The sequence below is a fragment of the Cebus imitator genome, unplaced genomic scaffold, assembly GCF_001604975.1.
Source record: "Cebus imitator isolate Cc_AM_T3 unplaced genomic scaffold, Cebus_imitator-1.0 Scaffold268, whole genome shotgun sequence".
NCBI lineage: Eukaryota > Metazoa > Chordata > Mammalia > Primates > Cebidae > Cebus > Cebus imitator.
Window position 1 is genome coordinate 1,569,119 of NW_016107583.1, and position 14,660 is coordinate 1,583,778.

Consider the following 14,660-nt stretch of genomic DNA (forward strand, 5'->3'; position numbering starts at 1 on the left):
GTGGCCCTTTTTGGCACTTTGTCATGTGGATGACACCCCCCCTCCCTGGGCTTTCCAGACTTTGTGGCTGGTGACTTCCTGTCACCAGCACTTGAGGCATTTTGGTTTCTCCTCCTTATCCCAGCACTGTTCACTCTGTTTCCTGGGCTGTATCACTCTCAGTAAAAATATTTCATAAGCCCGTGTTCATGTAAATGATTTGCACTTGCTGCCTGCATGATCTCCACGGTCACTCACTGTAGATGCTTGCAGTTTTCTCAAACGTTATGGCTCCTACGTCCTGACTCTGACTTCTCCTGCCCTCCAGGTGTGGTCCTGTACTCCGGGGTTCACTCCTCAGGCCCTGTATTCTCCTTCCTGGTGGCCTTGCCCACAGTCCCTGTCTCCACAGGAAGCTGACTCTACCACCTTCTCTCCAGAGCAATAGCGCTCATTCCCCAGGCAGTAGAGACCCAGTGGGGTGCTCTTTGTGGGCTGTCCCTTCTTTCCTCCTCTGTGATCACAGGGGCTGCCAGTTGGGAGGCTCTGTGGGTGCCGAGTCCGAAGCTCTCTCTGGGCCCAGAACCTGTAGGAGGTTAAAAGCATCCTTTTTCACTAGAGACCACTTTGCGATCCAGCAAGCCTCATAGCTGGGAAGCTCTACATGACTCAAAAGCCCAGCCCAACTCGGGTGCCTGAGGATATTCAGATCCCCCCTGTCAGGGCCCCAGCCTGCTCCCTTGACGGCTCCAGGATCGATGTCCACTTGAGGGCCGTTGGGCCTGGAGTCACTGGGCCCAGCCTGGGGGAGTCTGCTGAGGGAAGGGGAAGGGAGAAGCTGTCCACTGAACCTTGGGGCATGAAACAGCTAATGAAGGTGCATAGGGAATCATTCAGGGAAAGTTGGAACGCAGGAGAGGAGCCAGTTGTGATTCTAAGAGATCCCTCCAGACTGTGGCATCTGCACCGTCAGGCTGCTGGGGACGTGTGCTTCTGCTCATGGAGCCAGAACGAGGGCCATTTTGTTTCCTGTATTCTAAAGATAATGTCACGTCTGTCATTCTTCTTAGTCCTAACTTTGTTCTAATTTGTAAATGAAGATAGCAACTTTGACCATTACCATGGTGTTTACTAAGATGATTATTTGTTTTATAGCAATTGAAAGAACAGAAAAATGCCGGCACCAGAACGAATGAGGTAAGAGTCTCGTTATGTGGTGAATGGGCCCGAATCAGGCAGGTCTATCCAGCAAGGGCGGTTCAGTTGGTGCCTGGGGACACCTCACAGAGGAGCTCAGACCCAGCAGGGAAGAGTAGCAAAGGAGCTGGGTCTATCTGTGACAACAGTAAAAACACTGCATTTGTGCTTTACTGTTGTCAGATGATTTTGTACATAAATTCATTAGACACTCATGGACAACCCAGTCGAGCAGCTATGTTGGGCTTTTGTATTCTGCACATCTGACAGGTGAAGAAATTGAGTCACAGGAAGTTTGCAGGATTTAGCTAAGAGTGCACAGAGTACTGTCATAGTTGGAATGAGAGGCCACTTTTATGACTGCTTTGCTGTGTGCCAAGAGGGCTTTTCGGCCATGGCATCCCCTACTGGAAGCATTGCCTTTGCATCAGTTTCCTTCTTACAACGTGATCTTTAGAGTTGGGTTTGTGATGTGTTCAGAGATGAACTACGGACAACAGATAAAATATCTGGAGGTGTTTCAGTTTAGAACATTTTCGTTCTCTATGCACACACAGCATGCATTTCTACCACACCAGGACAGTGGAGGTCACGTGGAGCAGCGGGACAAACACAGGCCTAGGCAGTGCAAAGATGCCTTCTAGCCCTGGTTTGTGCCTGGACTGTTTCGACCTCCCTGGGTCTAGCAGTTGCACCTCTCTAGTTCTAAGTTATGAGGTTCACGTCTATGAAGGTACTTTGAAATCTATACATTTCTACCAAAACCAAGACACTTCGTGACCTGCCAGGTTTACACGAGTCAGCCCTTCCCGTAGGCAGTAGCCAATCACAAGTGTGCACTTAACTCCCAGCGCTCTCACCCCCCCCACCCACCTTCACCGAGATGTGCAGCCACACTGGGCAGGCAGGCAGAGCTGAGGATCGAGGAGCCTTAGGTCACAAAGCCATTAGTCGCTATTTTCCCATTGACATTTAGTGCTCTGAATCTATAACCCTTGCCATAACTTCAGACATTTATCTTTCAGAGCACATTGAGATACTCAGAATCATTAAATCTGGGAGAGATTGAATATTGAGTCTTTGGACTTGCCGCTGGTTGCGTCCAGGATCTCTTGTGGCCTGTTGTAATGTTAATTGGGCTTTTGGAAAGTTTCAGGATCTGTGAATAAGTGGTTATATTCTTTTCTTCTTTCCTTTTCTTTTCCAAGGGTCCTCTCATCGTTACTGAAGAGCTTCACTCCCTTAGTTTTGAAACCCAGTTGTGCCAGCCTGGTTTGGTGATTGATCTCGAGGTAAGACGTTTTTGCTCCTGAGTTGGAAAACTTCATTATTTTTACTTTTAATTGTTACATGTATTTTTATTTCTCAGCTTTTGTTTGAGAGGTATTTACCTAATTGTTTTGAAAATGATCTTTTTCAGCTGATACTATCTTAGCCTTAATTTATGGTCCAGAGAGCTAGAGAATTGAATTAACCTTCAGATTCTATTACTTAAACATTCCAGTTGAGATAGCTGATTTTAATTTTATAACATTAAGCACTGAACTTGTTTATTTTACTCTGCCCTCCCCTTACATTTTGTATTTTCAATGTGACAATTTTTATCTTCTTGTATTGCATATCCCTTAAGGAATTATTGTAGCTGTTATTATTTTTGGGGACTTATTTCTTAACTGAAAGATACATCAAAGGCAAATTAAACTGGACAAAAAATCAGAACTTTACATTTCTCATTTTCAAGTATTAAATATGTGCAAATTTATAAATAATCCCCTGCTTTTAGTTGAGGCTAAGCAGTTACCTGAAGGTGATGTTTCTGTGATTCGGATGATTTCAAGGTCTCTGTCATCCTTTAGACGACCTCTCTGCCTGTTGTGGTGATCTCCAACGTCAGCCAGCTCCCGAGCGGTTGGGCCTCCATCCTTTGGTACAACATGCTGGTGGCAGAACCCAGGGTATGGAAAACACATTTGCTTTGGTCCCAGGGTTAAGCAGAGACCCCTGTGCTCTCACTGCTGCATCTTTGAAATAGTCCCAATGGCCAGGTGTTGAGGGAGAAGTGACAAAGCTCCTATGGTGTTTCTAAGGCTCTCGAGTAAATCTGGGAATGTGAAGCCTGGCAATGTGTTCGAAATGAGAATTATGATTTTTCTCCCATGTGAGTAAGCTAGGGCAGTCAGGGATTCCATATCACTTTATTGTGATTCTTTAAAAATGTATACATCTACTAAACAAGCATGCTCCATTCTTAGAGTGTGGGTACTCACTATTAATTAGTTATAGTCAATTATCATTATTTGAAGTACTTTTTTAAGGTCACCAGGAACACTTAATCAGCAAATAATGAATTGTTGCCCCAAGGGTAACTACAAGGCTAGGTTCCTGCAAGCCTCTGGTCACAATATTTATGTCAACCCATCAATACATAACCTTGTTTATGTGTGTTTCTGTTTAAAGACACCTTATCTAATATACTTGCTGATGCATTAACATTACACCTACAGTCAGATCACTGTAACTCATGCCTGAGTGAAGCTTACCCCACACATGTATTTTCTCCATAAGGTACATTCCAGCCTTCCCATGCTTAGGGACAGTAGACCACACTGTGGCACTATGCTTGGGCACCATTTTAAACAGTGATCACCAACAGCAGTCACAAAGTGCAAAGAACATGGCACTAAATAGACTTCAAAAAGGACACATTTTTGTATGAGAGCTGAAAGAGGAAGCCAGCATGTTATTTTGCTTGACTTCAGTTGGAAACATAAGTGTTAAGAGACTTGAATTCTTTGCTGCTGTGTGCATGGGTGTGTCTTCAAATGACCGCAAAGACACCATGTGTTTAGATTTTGGAGTTACAAGTAAATTTTAGTGAGTAAACAGGTTTACGAATGTGCATCTGTGAATAATGAAAATTGACTGTATTTCTCTTCCCCTACTGTGAAAGTATCTGTGTGTCATATAAACTGGGACTGAACATTGGGATGGACATATGTTCTAGTGTCTCACTTGTGACTTGTGTCTCTGTAGTAACCCATAGATTTTGGATATTTTCTCTCTAGAATCTGTCCTTCTTCCTGAATCCACCATGTGCACGATGGGCTCAGCTTTCAGAGGTGCTGAGTTGGCAGTTTTCTTCTGTCACCAAAAGAGGTCTCAATGTGGACCAGCTGAACATGTTGGGAGAGAAGCTTCTTGGTATTTGCATATTAACTTCTTATTAACATTTATAAAAATTGAAATTCATAAAAATATCTCTAATTGCTCTTTTCTCCTTTTTGCTGTCACTTTTGTTAAAGGTAAAAAAGTATTAAAATCTGTCAGCTTTTCAAGCTACAGTTTATTGTAGCTAAGTGAGAATCATATATCACCTTAAAAAGAAATACAGACCTGATAACATTTAAATGAATCCTTTCCTCATTGTCTCATATTAAGATTTCTGAGATGCATTCCTAAGGGAAAGGTTTTTTGTTTTTGTTTTTGTTGTTGTTGTTTGAGATGGAATCTCACTCTGTCACCCAGGCTGGAGTGTAGTGGCACGATCTTTGCTCATTGCAACCTCCGCCTCCCAGGTTTAAGCAGTTCTCTACCTTAGCCTCCTGAGTAGCTGGGATTACAGGCATGTGCCACCATGCCTGGCTAACTTTTTGTATTTTTAGTAGAGATGGGGTTTCACCATCTTGGCCAGGCTTGTCTTGAACTCCTGACCTTGTGATCCACCCACATCGGCCTCCCAAAGTGCTGGGATTATAGGCATGAGCCACTGTGCCCAGCCCCCTATGAGAAAGTTGTATGAATGATGTAAAATAGATTATTTGTAGCTGAAATAATTTCCTGGATGAGAAAGATGAAGGCCTGTTAACCTTGTGGAGCAAAAAAGGAAGTCCCTGACATGATAAGAATAAAGTTTTGGGGCCTGCCCACTGCAGCATAAATCCAGGGCACTTGCCTCAGGTGGGCCCAGGTGGCAGGGGATGCTGTCCCTACAAGAGGATGCCTCTTTGGATCTGCAGTTTTGCCTGACTGGGCAGAGTGTAGATGGTGGTAGATAATTCCCTTTCGGTGGTTAATGTCAGTGCATTTATTAGTCTTCCATACTAAGCAAATCAAAGATCCACTAGTCTCAAGGTCAGATCTTTCAGTGAATGGGGCTATCTGAACCATTTCTTTAAAAACCCGTGGACAGCTTGTTTCCAGATTTGCTTTCTGTAGAGCAGCACTGCATTTACTACAAACAGCAGTAGGCTCTTCCTAACCCAGTGGCTTTGAACAATGCTTCCCCTTGGCCATGCAGCTGTCACAGTGGTGGTCTTGTGCTGTTTAATAAAAAGTGTAAAATCACCTTATTCCATTTTCTTATTTGGGGAGCGTTAAGAAGGGTATCTTTCCTGCCTGTAGTGGCTTATTTATAGTTCTCTTTGAAGACAGATCATGGGCTTATCACCTCTTCTCACCCGGGCTGCTTTAATTTGTATAGCTAATAAGCTCTGGGCTTCTTTCATTTCTCTCACTTGGCTTTTGATTCACATCAAACTCTGAGCCCATGTCCTCTTTGGAGGAGCACTGAGGGAAATGTATAAATAATGTCTAAAATAAATTTGTAAAGTCAAGTGTCAGTTACACTGAAGATCTAAGAGTGATCTTGGGCACAGGTTGAACTTTGAAAAAAATTCTTTAGGGTCCTTGGAAGAGGGGGCTCTGCTGAACAGTAGGGGAAGGCAGTGGGGAGAGGCATTGGATGGGGAAGCTTCTCTGGGAGGCCCAGCAGAGCACCTTTGGTTTTGTGCAAAAGACAAAGTCAGCTGATGGTCTTGGAAGGAAGTATAACATGAACAGGGCATTAAACAGACTCTCCTCTCAGAAAAGAGGGAGGGGAAAGGGGCTGCTGGGCAGGGAGAGAGCAGATGGTAAGGCTTTTTGATGTTTCTGCTTTCCCTAAAAACTCTCATATCATAGTGCCCAGGAATCTGGCATGGATTCCTCCCTGCCATTAAACTCAAACCAATATACACATATTTTAGACTATTTAAATTCTGCCCTTTTCCAGCACATGATAATTGCTCAGTTAATTTGGCATTAAGGTCTCCAAAAATGCCAACTGTGTACATACAATCTTTGTTGGGTGTTTGGCTCTGTTCCTTGAGAGCAAATACAAGAGCCATCATCCAACCAAAGCTTCAGAATCAGTTTCTGTTTGCTGAAAAATCTGGTTTTTATTTGTTTAGGTCCTAACGCCAGCCCCGACGGTCTCATTCCATGGACGAGGTTTTGTAAGGTGAGGACTGTCTGGGTTTTGTGCTCTCTGAGTCCTTTCTGCTGTTGGTTGAGGTTCTCGTATTTCTTACTGTGATAGTTACCTGTTTGCTTATTTTGGCACGTTCTCTGACCAAGGAGCCTCTCGGGCAAGTTGTTTACGTTTCTTCAGTGCAGGAGGTTGGTCTCTGAGCGGGAGTCTGACAGGAAGCACCTGCCCGAGTGATAACATTCTTTTATATCTGAAATGAGTCTTCTCACGCTGGCTGGACCCCTGCCCAGCAGTATCTCAGCCATTTCTGTGTGAAATGTATGTTCTACGCCAGGTGGCACAGCCTGATCAGCCAGATGAGCTTCATGGCCTGCTCAAGCAGAGAGGCCCACTGCGAAGAACATTTAGATCCTGCCAGGGTCACCAGACAGTGCGGATCAGCTCGCACTGCTGGATTTTGTTAGTGTGGGCAGCTGTGTTTCCGTGATTCACACTGGAGGTCATCCCCGGGCTGGCTTGCTACTGTTTGGAAAGGGAAGCAGAGCCCGGCCCAGGGAAATGGAAAGCTCTTGGTCTGAATGGTGATAAGAGGAGGGAGGGATCTTGATATTCCCCACCAAAGAAGGGATCCCACTGCTGCGCTGAATGGGATAGTTCCATCCTGGCACCTGGGGACTTGTTACAAATTAAAACCTGATGGCGGGAAGGGGCCATGGTAAGTCACTGTTTTAGATTTTTGTTCATAATATGTGCATTTGTTTACTTTCAGGAGAATATAAATGATAAAAATTTTCCCTTCTGGCTTTGGATTGAAAGCATCCTAGAACTCATTAAAAAACACCTGCTCCCTCTCTGGAATGATGGGTAAGGGCCACCGGTGGATGTATTTTGAAACTTATTTTTAGTGCTTCAATGTTGAGACAAGGCCTGAGTCCAGCTGCAGTATTTGACTAGATGTGTATGAATCTCACAAAGGTGCACATTTACAGGAGAGTGGAACCTCATAACATTAATAACCTTACGCTTTCTTAGTACATGTATAAGTACTGGCAAAGCTAAATAAAAAGCAAAAACAAACAAAAAACTCTGAGTGCCATGCATGCATTCATTCACTCAACAAAAATTTTTTGAGCACCTACTATGTGGCCCCTAGGAAGGAAGAAAAACCCTTTTAAGTGGGCAAATCATTTCTCTCTGACTTATTGCCAGAATCAGCTGATATTTCAACAAAAGCTTTAACTCCATCAGAAGGGCTAGAATATGAACATATTCCTCTCCAGTAAAAAAGATGTGTAAATTCAGACATTTTCATGGCCTTTAAAATAATCAAGGAACAATAAAAGGCTAATTAATCTAACACATATTTATTGAGCATCTGTAGCATCCTACTGACACCATGTTCATATTGGTTTTTTTAAACCTTAGTATGTACATGTAGAAGTGAAAAGCTTCCCTAAGTGTCAACTGAATAGATTTTAAAATGATGTATGTTTAACATAGGTTCTTTGTCATATTCCAGCCATTTTCTTGGTTTGTAAGTTAGCATGAAAATGGAAATCACAATTGATCTAATAAAAGCCCCTCTGCCCATCTCTTGAATATCCAGGTGCATCATGGGCTTCATCAGCAAGGAACGAGAGCGCGCCCTGTTGAAGGACCAGCAGCCGGGGACCTTCCTGCTGCGGTTCAGTGAGAGCTCCCGGGAAGGGGCAATCACATTCACATGGGTGGAGCGGTCCCAGAATGGAGGCGGTAAGTGGGAGATTGAGCACATGGTCCCACCATTCCATGTGCGTGAAGTCCCTCTTCATCGCCGCCAGTGAGCTCATACAGATGATGTTTGGGACATGAAATTGCAGATCTCATACTTCCCCTGAATGAGCCCCTGATAGGATTTCACAAAGCACCATGAATGTGGTTCACTCTCTGGAACACATCGTGGAAATGGTGGTTTTGAAAAGACAAGGCCAGATTCTTTCCTTTGCGTCAGGTTCGTTATCTGCAGATCAAGGATGTGAGTCAATATAATCTGCAACCCATTCTTGGAAGGAATCACATTTCCCACAGGTGTAAGCATCCAGACTCTCTTAGGGTAATCCCAGAGTAGAATATGTGGATGGGAACAGGCTTTGGGAGAAGACTTCATATACATCGTTAGCCAGGGAGCGGGTGCAGGGCCTATTGGGACAAGTGGCAGCCTCTGCCCTGCCTTCAGACAGAGCAACTGCAAGTTTATCTTTGTCGTATATTGGGTTTCTATTTAATCAAATGAGTCCATGGCTGAAAGACTCTGGAAACCTTGGCGTTATGAAGCAGGTTTCTGAGGATAAAGCTCAACAGCGTACATGAAAAAATCATAAAGACAAACTGATTACTTTTTGCTGTTGTTTAGAGTTTGGTCTATTTGAAGGGCAGGAGGAAAAACTGATTTGTTTTAGTAATTTTTACACTTTCTATGGGTAGACACAAAGTGGAATACTCTTCATATTCTATTTATTTTTCTGGATTCCTCTTGTTCTATTTTTCTGGCATACTCTTCTTGTTTCATTTTTCTAGAATACCGTTCTTGTTCTATTTATTTTTCTGGAACACTCTTGTTCTATTTATTTTTCTGGAATATTCTTGTTTATTTTTCTGAAATACTCTTGTTCTATTTTTCTGGAATAGTCTTCTATTTATTTTTCTGGAATAGTCTTTCTTATTCTATTTATTTTTTCTGGAATACTCTTCTTGTTCTATTTGCTTTTCTGGAATACTCTTCTGTTTTTCTCCTGAAGAAAACTCAGCGGGGCTGAGATGAGAGTCTGGCATGGGCAGTAGTCACTGGAGCCTGCCCTTTTCCTCTTATCCCTTTCCCTTCTTGAACCAGCTGAGGGACAGAGCTACCAGACCAAGCAGAGATGAAGAAAGCCCTTGGCAACCAGGAAAGGTCAAGCAGGGCAGTACCAGCCAAGAAGGGTTACAATGGCAGCATAGTCTCATGTTCCAGAGCAGGCTCCCCAGAGCACCTGAACCGTGGCCTCTTGAAAGTGAACACCCGAAGATTCTGTATCAGCTAGGAAAAAGGATCTGAATTCAGTCTGGGAATAAGAACAGGAGTGAATTAAACCATGGTTTATTACATTAAGGGTTAGAGGGAAATGTAGCAAGTAGGATCTTTTTTTATTTCAAAAGTTGTTTTCTATATATCATCATCATCATTTATTTTAATACAAAATCAGATTTTTCAATATGAAAAGAAAACCAAAGTGAATTTAGCTTTAGTACTTTAAATCTATGGCTTGAGCCAAGATAACCCACTTAGTAGAGAGTTGTTTATCTGCCTCTTGGCAGCATATCATTAAAGATGCAAGCTTTTAAATGTTTTTAATAAATCATTTTTGGCCAGATTTATAAATCTAAGCAAATAATGTCAAATGCAATGTTATTGAGAATAATGCCTCCTTTTATTTTTCTTAAGACAGGATTATAATTTATTTAGAAATAAAGCAGTCTACTACATATGTTATAACTCTTAGATTGTGATTAGTTCTTATGAGGTTCACTCAAATCTGTCAACTCTGCAGTGTTTTATTTCTCCATCCTCTTTCATTTTGGGATATTCTGTGGGATTCACTTTTCTTTTCTTTTTTTTTTTAGAACCTTACTTCCATGCAGTTGAACCCTACACGAAGAAAGAACTTTCTGCTGTTACTTTCCCTGACATCATTCGCAATTACAAAGTCATGGCTGCTGAGAATATTCCTGAGAATCCCCTGAAGTATCTGTATCCAAATATTGACAAAGACCATGCCTTTGGAAAGTATTACTCCAGGCCAAAGGAAGGTAAGTAGGGCGAGCAGGTGGTAGTCACATGGCACAGTCCTTCCTGATGAGGGGGTGATTGTTCTCAAACTCTCCACCCATGCAGTGGCGTTAACCCACCACTTGCTTTTGAATTGGTAAGTGCAGGCTTTCGAAAGATGGTATAAACTCAGAGCAGTTGAAACATAATGCATTATTTGACCTGATATAGCTATAAAAAATGAATGGATAATTTCCTATTTTAGGAGTGTTGGAAAAATCCATTGCTGGTCTTCTGTATTTGTTACTATCACTGTTTCCACATGAAAAGGGGTAAAGAATAAGGAACTGTGGCCAACCAACAGAAGGCATCTTGCTCATGTTAAAGTTGAGGAAACCGAGGTGCGGAAGCAGTCAAGTGGTTCATTTAGGGTGGCCCAATTACTTACTAGATCCTATTTTTATTAGATAATTATTAAGAGGAGGCCTCATCTGAGAACACAGGTCTCTTGCTTCTCAGTTGTCAGTGAATTGCATTTGAGAAAGCTCAAATTAGACCTGTTTTGTTTGGAACACAACAACAAAGCTGTTTTTCAGAATCAGAAATCTCAATATTAGGAAAATTACTTTGAATGAAAATGCCTCCAGCTTACCCTGAGAGCTGTGAATACTCATTAGCCAGGCTAATGCCAATAAACCAGATAGAACTTCACAGATTTTGGGCTCCAACTCCCTGTAAAATTTCAAGTTGTGTAAGAGAAAGCTCCTAGCTAGAGTCCTGCTGAAATCTCCTCCTCCTTCTAGTTGCTTCTGCATTCCCATTAGAATTTTAGGTAACTCGGGGAGGGAGGTTATAGCCCCTTAAAGTTTTAGGACACTAAGCTGTCTAGAAACACAGTATAACTTTAATCCCCCTGAAAACTTGATGTTCTATTCTTAAGTAATTTCTGTTGATTGACAGTGTGCATGATGTGTTTTTTCTAGCACCAGAGCCAATGGAACTTGATGGCCCTAAAGGAACAGGATATATCAAGACTGAATTGATTTCTGTGTCTGAAGTGTAAGTGAACACAGAAGAGTGACATGTTTGCAAACCTCAGGCCAGCCTTATTCCTGGCTGGGGCCTGTTGAAGATGCTTGTATCTTACTTTTCCATTGTAATTGCTGTCGCCATCACAGTTGAACTTGTTGAGATCCCTTGTTACCCGCTATCAGCATTTCACTACCTTTTTTAAAAAAAAAAAAAAAAAAAAGCCAAAAACTAAATTTGTATTTAAAGTATATACATTTTCCCAAAACTGATACTTTGAAAAAGTATAAATAAAATGAGCAAAAATTGATCAGAGTGGGAAAGTAGTTCTTTTCAATCTAGAAAAGGCCAAAGTAATGATTGAGATACATTGTCTCCACTTGCTTTGATTTTGTTGTTTCATTTTATAAAAGGTAGAAAAAATTTTGGAAATGTCATTGTCAGTTATTTGGCCTGCAGCACTGTCTTGGGGTGAATGGATGTAGCCTTCATGTAAAAACATTCTGTGGAGCAGCTTTATCTGCATTCAAACCTCAAGGTAGGGATGAGGGACTCCCCAGACTTCTCTGGTGCTTTTCTGTCCAGGGTAAGCCAGGAGGCATCGTCATCTCAGGGTAGTGCACTGCACACACTCACACCTAGGCTTACCCAGGCAGAAGCGGCGCAGATTCGTCTGGCTATTGCCCATCATATCCCTGGAGTGTGAAACGTTTCGCAAGGGGCTGGGCTGGGGACATGAGCCTCCCATGAGCTATGCTTTTACAAATGTATTTTATAAGTGTATGCACTTACCCAAAATAAAAATGTAATGATTATTCATACAGACAAAAAAAGTGTGTAAGTATGCACTAGTGCTTTCATCACTCAGATGTTGACTTCCCCTTTTCTTTTTCCCCATTTTAGTCACCCTTCTAGACTTCAGTCCACAGACAACCTGCTCCCTATGTCTCCTGAGGAGTTTGACGAGGTGTCTCGGATAGTGGGCTCCGTAGAATTCGACAGTATGGTAAGTACCATGGCTGGCATGTGTGTAGCTCTCAGTAAATACGTGTGCTCAGAGACAGAGGGCACCATGGCAGATCCTGGGCCTGTCTGCAGGAGATAACCCTGGCAGAGCCAAGGGGAGTGCAGTGTTCAGATGAGCTGTGACGTATTGGAGCTGCTGTATTTAAACCACCTACATCATCAGCAGGATTTTTATTCCTGGCATTCAGCACCTTCCAAAAAACAAGTGACGTTTCAAATATTCAAGTTTCCTCCTCTGCCTTTGAAGTTGTCCATGTAGAAATTTCATATATTAAGGAACTAAGATTTCTTTGATAAGCAAATGTTTTTCTTCAGTATGCTGCTTCGTCACTGTGTCTAGGGGAGGGAGTGTTATTTTTAGAAAGGGAGGGACTATTGCTTGGTAGTTACAATAATTAGAGAATTATACTTTAGTTAGCAGCAATGAAATTACTTCATCTGCTTTATATTTGAGAACTAATTTGTACAACTAGTTCCTGGGGCTGTGAAGGGCTTGCCAAAAGTAAAAGGTTCAAGGAATGAAATAGTTAATGAGATTCATGATAGAAATAGGAAGATAATTGTCCACAAAAGATAGCATCTTCCTTTGGGAGGGTGTTTTTTAATATATCAACTAGTATTGTTTGCCTTTCAGCCTGAAATCTTTCCTCTTAAAGATTGTGCTTGCTTGGCCGAATTTTTGCTGATGCTGTTTAATTTTAAGCTCTTTTCCACATGGAGCTATTCCAGCTCATTCTTAAAAATTTGTTTAATGCTTCTAAAAAATATCCTCAGTCTTTACTGGCCTTTCTTCCTTACTGTGTACCTGGTGCCTGGCAAAAAGTATGTGCTTAACAAAGAGAAGAAGGCAGGGAGGGGAAAGGTGAGAGAGAATGAGAGGGCGTCACTCTTCAGACCTTTGGGAAATGCGTTGATAAGGCCTCAGTAAGATCTGCCTGGCTTCAAGTTTCTCATGTGTAACTTTTTGACTTTTTTCCTCACCTTAAGCACGGGCTCAATCATTAGAGATTGTACCTTCTTATACCTTCCTGATCGTCGATGATGAAATAGGCCATTTAGAAAAAAACTTAGCTAGTGTGGCAGCAAAATAATTCCATTCCTATTGGCAAATGTAAAATGAGCCTTTTCTGGGTGTAAGGGAGATCCTGTTAGAATGTAGCTCCCAACACTGCTATGAAGGTCTAAAGGGCATTATAGGCCTGGGACAAGAATGGAGCAGATATAAACCCCTATTCAGAAAATATGTTATATCGCAGGAACTGTAAAATGGGGGGATCTTCTTTTATATACCTCCTTTGTCGTTCCTGAGCAAATTACATCATCACCACCACCATTAATAGGTGACATTAAGCACCTACTATATACCATGTACTTCACAGGTAGTAACTCATTCAGTTCTCACAGCCACCTTCTGAGTTAGGTATTATTGTTACTGCTCTTTTGACAGATGTGAGAACAGAGCTCCTCATCCCCCTACATACCCTTTTATGTAACTTGACTAAGATCAAGCAGTTAGTAAATGATAGAAAGAATATTTGAATCTACCTAATGAGTCCCTAGTTCATGCTTTTGTCCAGTATCCTGGAAAGCCTCCCACAAAAAGCTAATCTTTGCCCCATTCAAAACATGTACCCTGAAGAAGCTGTTTATACAGGATTAGGTTTATTCTGTTATTAAGACCAAGGCAGCATGCCTTTGGGTGAGAGGCCTGTGTGTGTTTGGGATTTGGCAATCAGTATTCCGTCTCTGTCGTCACCATTATTTCCCGTGACATTGAGAAAATAGATGGATTGGTTCCCTCTCTGCAGTCCTGTGCAAGCAGTTGGACTGCTTTCTCTGTGCTCTCAGGACGATACTGTGAGAGCAATTTAAATATGCTGAACACATGTCAGGAAACAGTTTTGTGGTCTTTGGATGCCTGCTTGTAGCCATTCCATTCCATTTCAGATGATTTCATTCATTTCATTTGTAGAATAAAATAAATCCATTTTACACACACACATACCCTCTACACACCACTGAAGTCTCTCATTAAACCCATAGAAGACATAAAGAGCTAAAGAGTCTATAATTTAAAAAAGAAAAAAGAAAAAAAGCATCTATAATACAGGCAGTTGAATAGTCTAGACAAAAGTTGAATCAGTCTCTAAATTCGGTTGACTCCACAGTGGTTTGCTATTCTGCCCCTTGGCCATGACTTCCATCCAGCATCCACTCTTAGAATCAGGGTGTACACTCTGAAACAGAAGCAGCTCTCCCCAAGCTGGCTGTCTTCTGCCAAGTCTGGAGGTTGCAGCTCTGGAAGAGGGTGGCATCAGGGACCTACGCCTGGTGTAGCCTCAGGAGCAACAGGACCATAGGCTCCTGAGGAAATTGTCCAAGAGAGCCAGAGCACCA

General features: G+C 42.1%; 1 protein-coding gene across 1 annotated transcript in view; it reads left to right on the forward strand.

Moving 5' to 3' along the window:
- STAT1 (signal transducer and activator of transcription 1) overlaps positions 1–14,660 on the forward strand; it is a 42,975-nt gene that overhangs the window by 25,356 nt on the left and 2,959 nt on the right. Inside the window, exons 15-24 of the mRNA XM_017500682.2 lie at positions 1,135–1,176; positions 2,385–2,468; positions 3,033–3,131; positions 4,242–4,377; positions 6,405–6,454; positions 7,194–7,288; positions 8,031–8,176; positions 10,064–10,249; positions 11,192–11,267; positions 12,141–12,243. Of these exons, the coding sequence (XP_017356171.1) occupies positions 1,135–1,176; positions 2,385–2,468; positions 3,033–3,131; positions 4,242–4,377; positions 6,405–6,454; positions 7,194–7,288; positions 8,031–8,176; positions 10,064–10,249; positions 11,192–11,267; positions 12,141–12,243 (1,017 nt within the window). The remainder of the gene's footprint in view (positions 1–1,134; positions 1,177–2,384; positions 2,469–3,032; positions 3,132–4,241; positions 4,378–6,404; positions 6,455–7,193; positions 7,289–8,030; positions 8,177–10,063; positions 10,250–11,191; positions 11,268–12,140; positions 12,244–14,660) is intronic.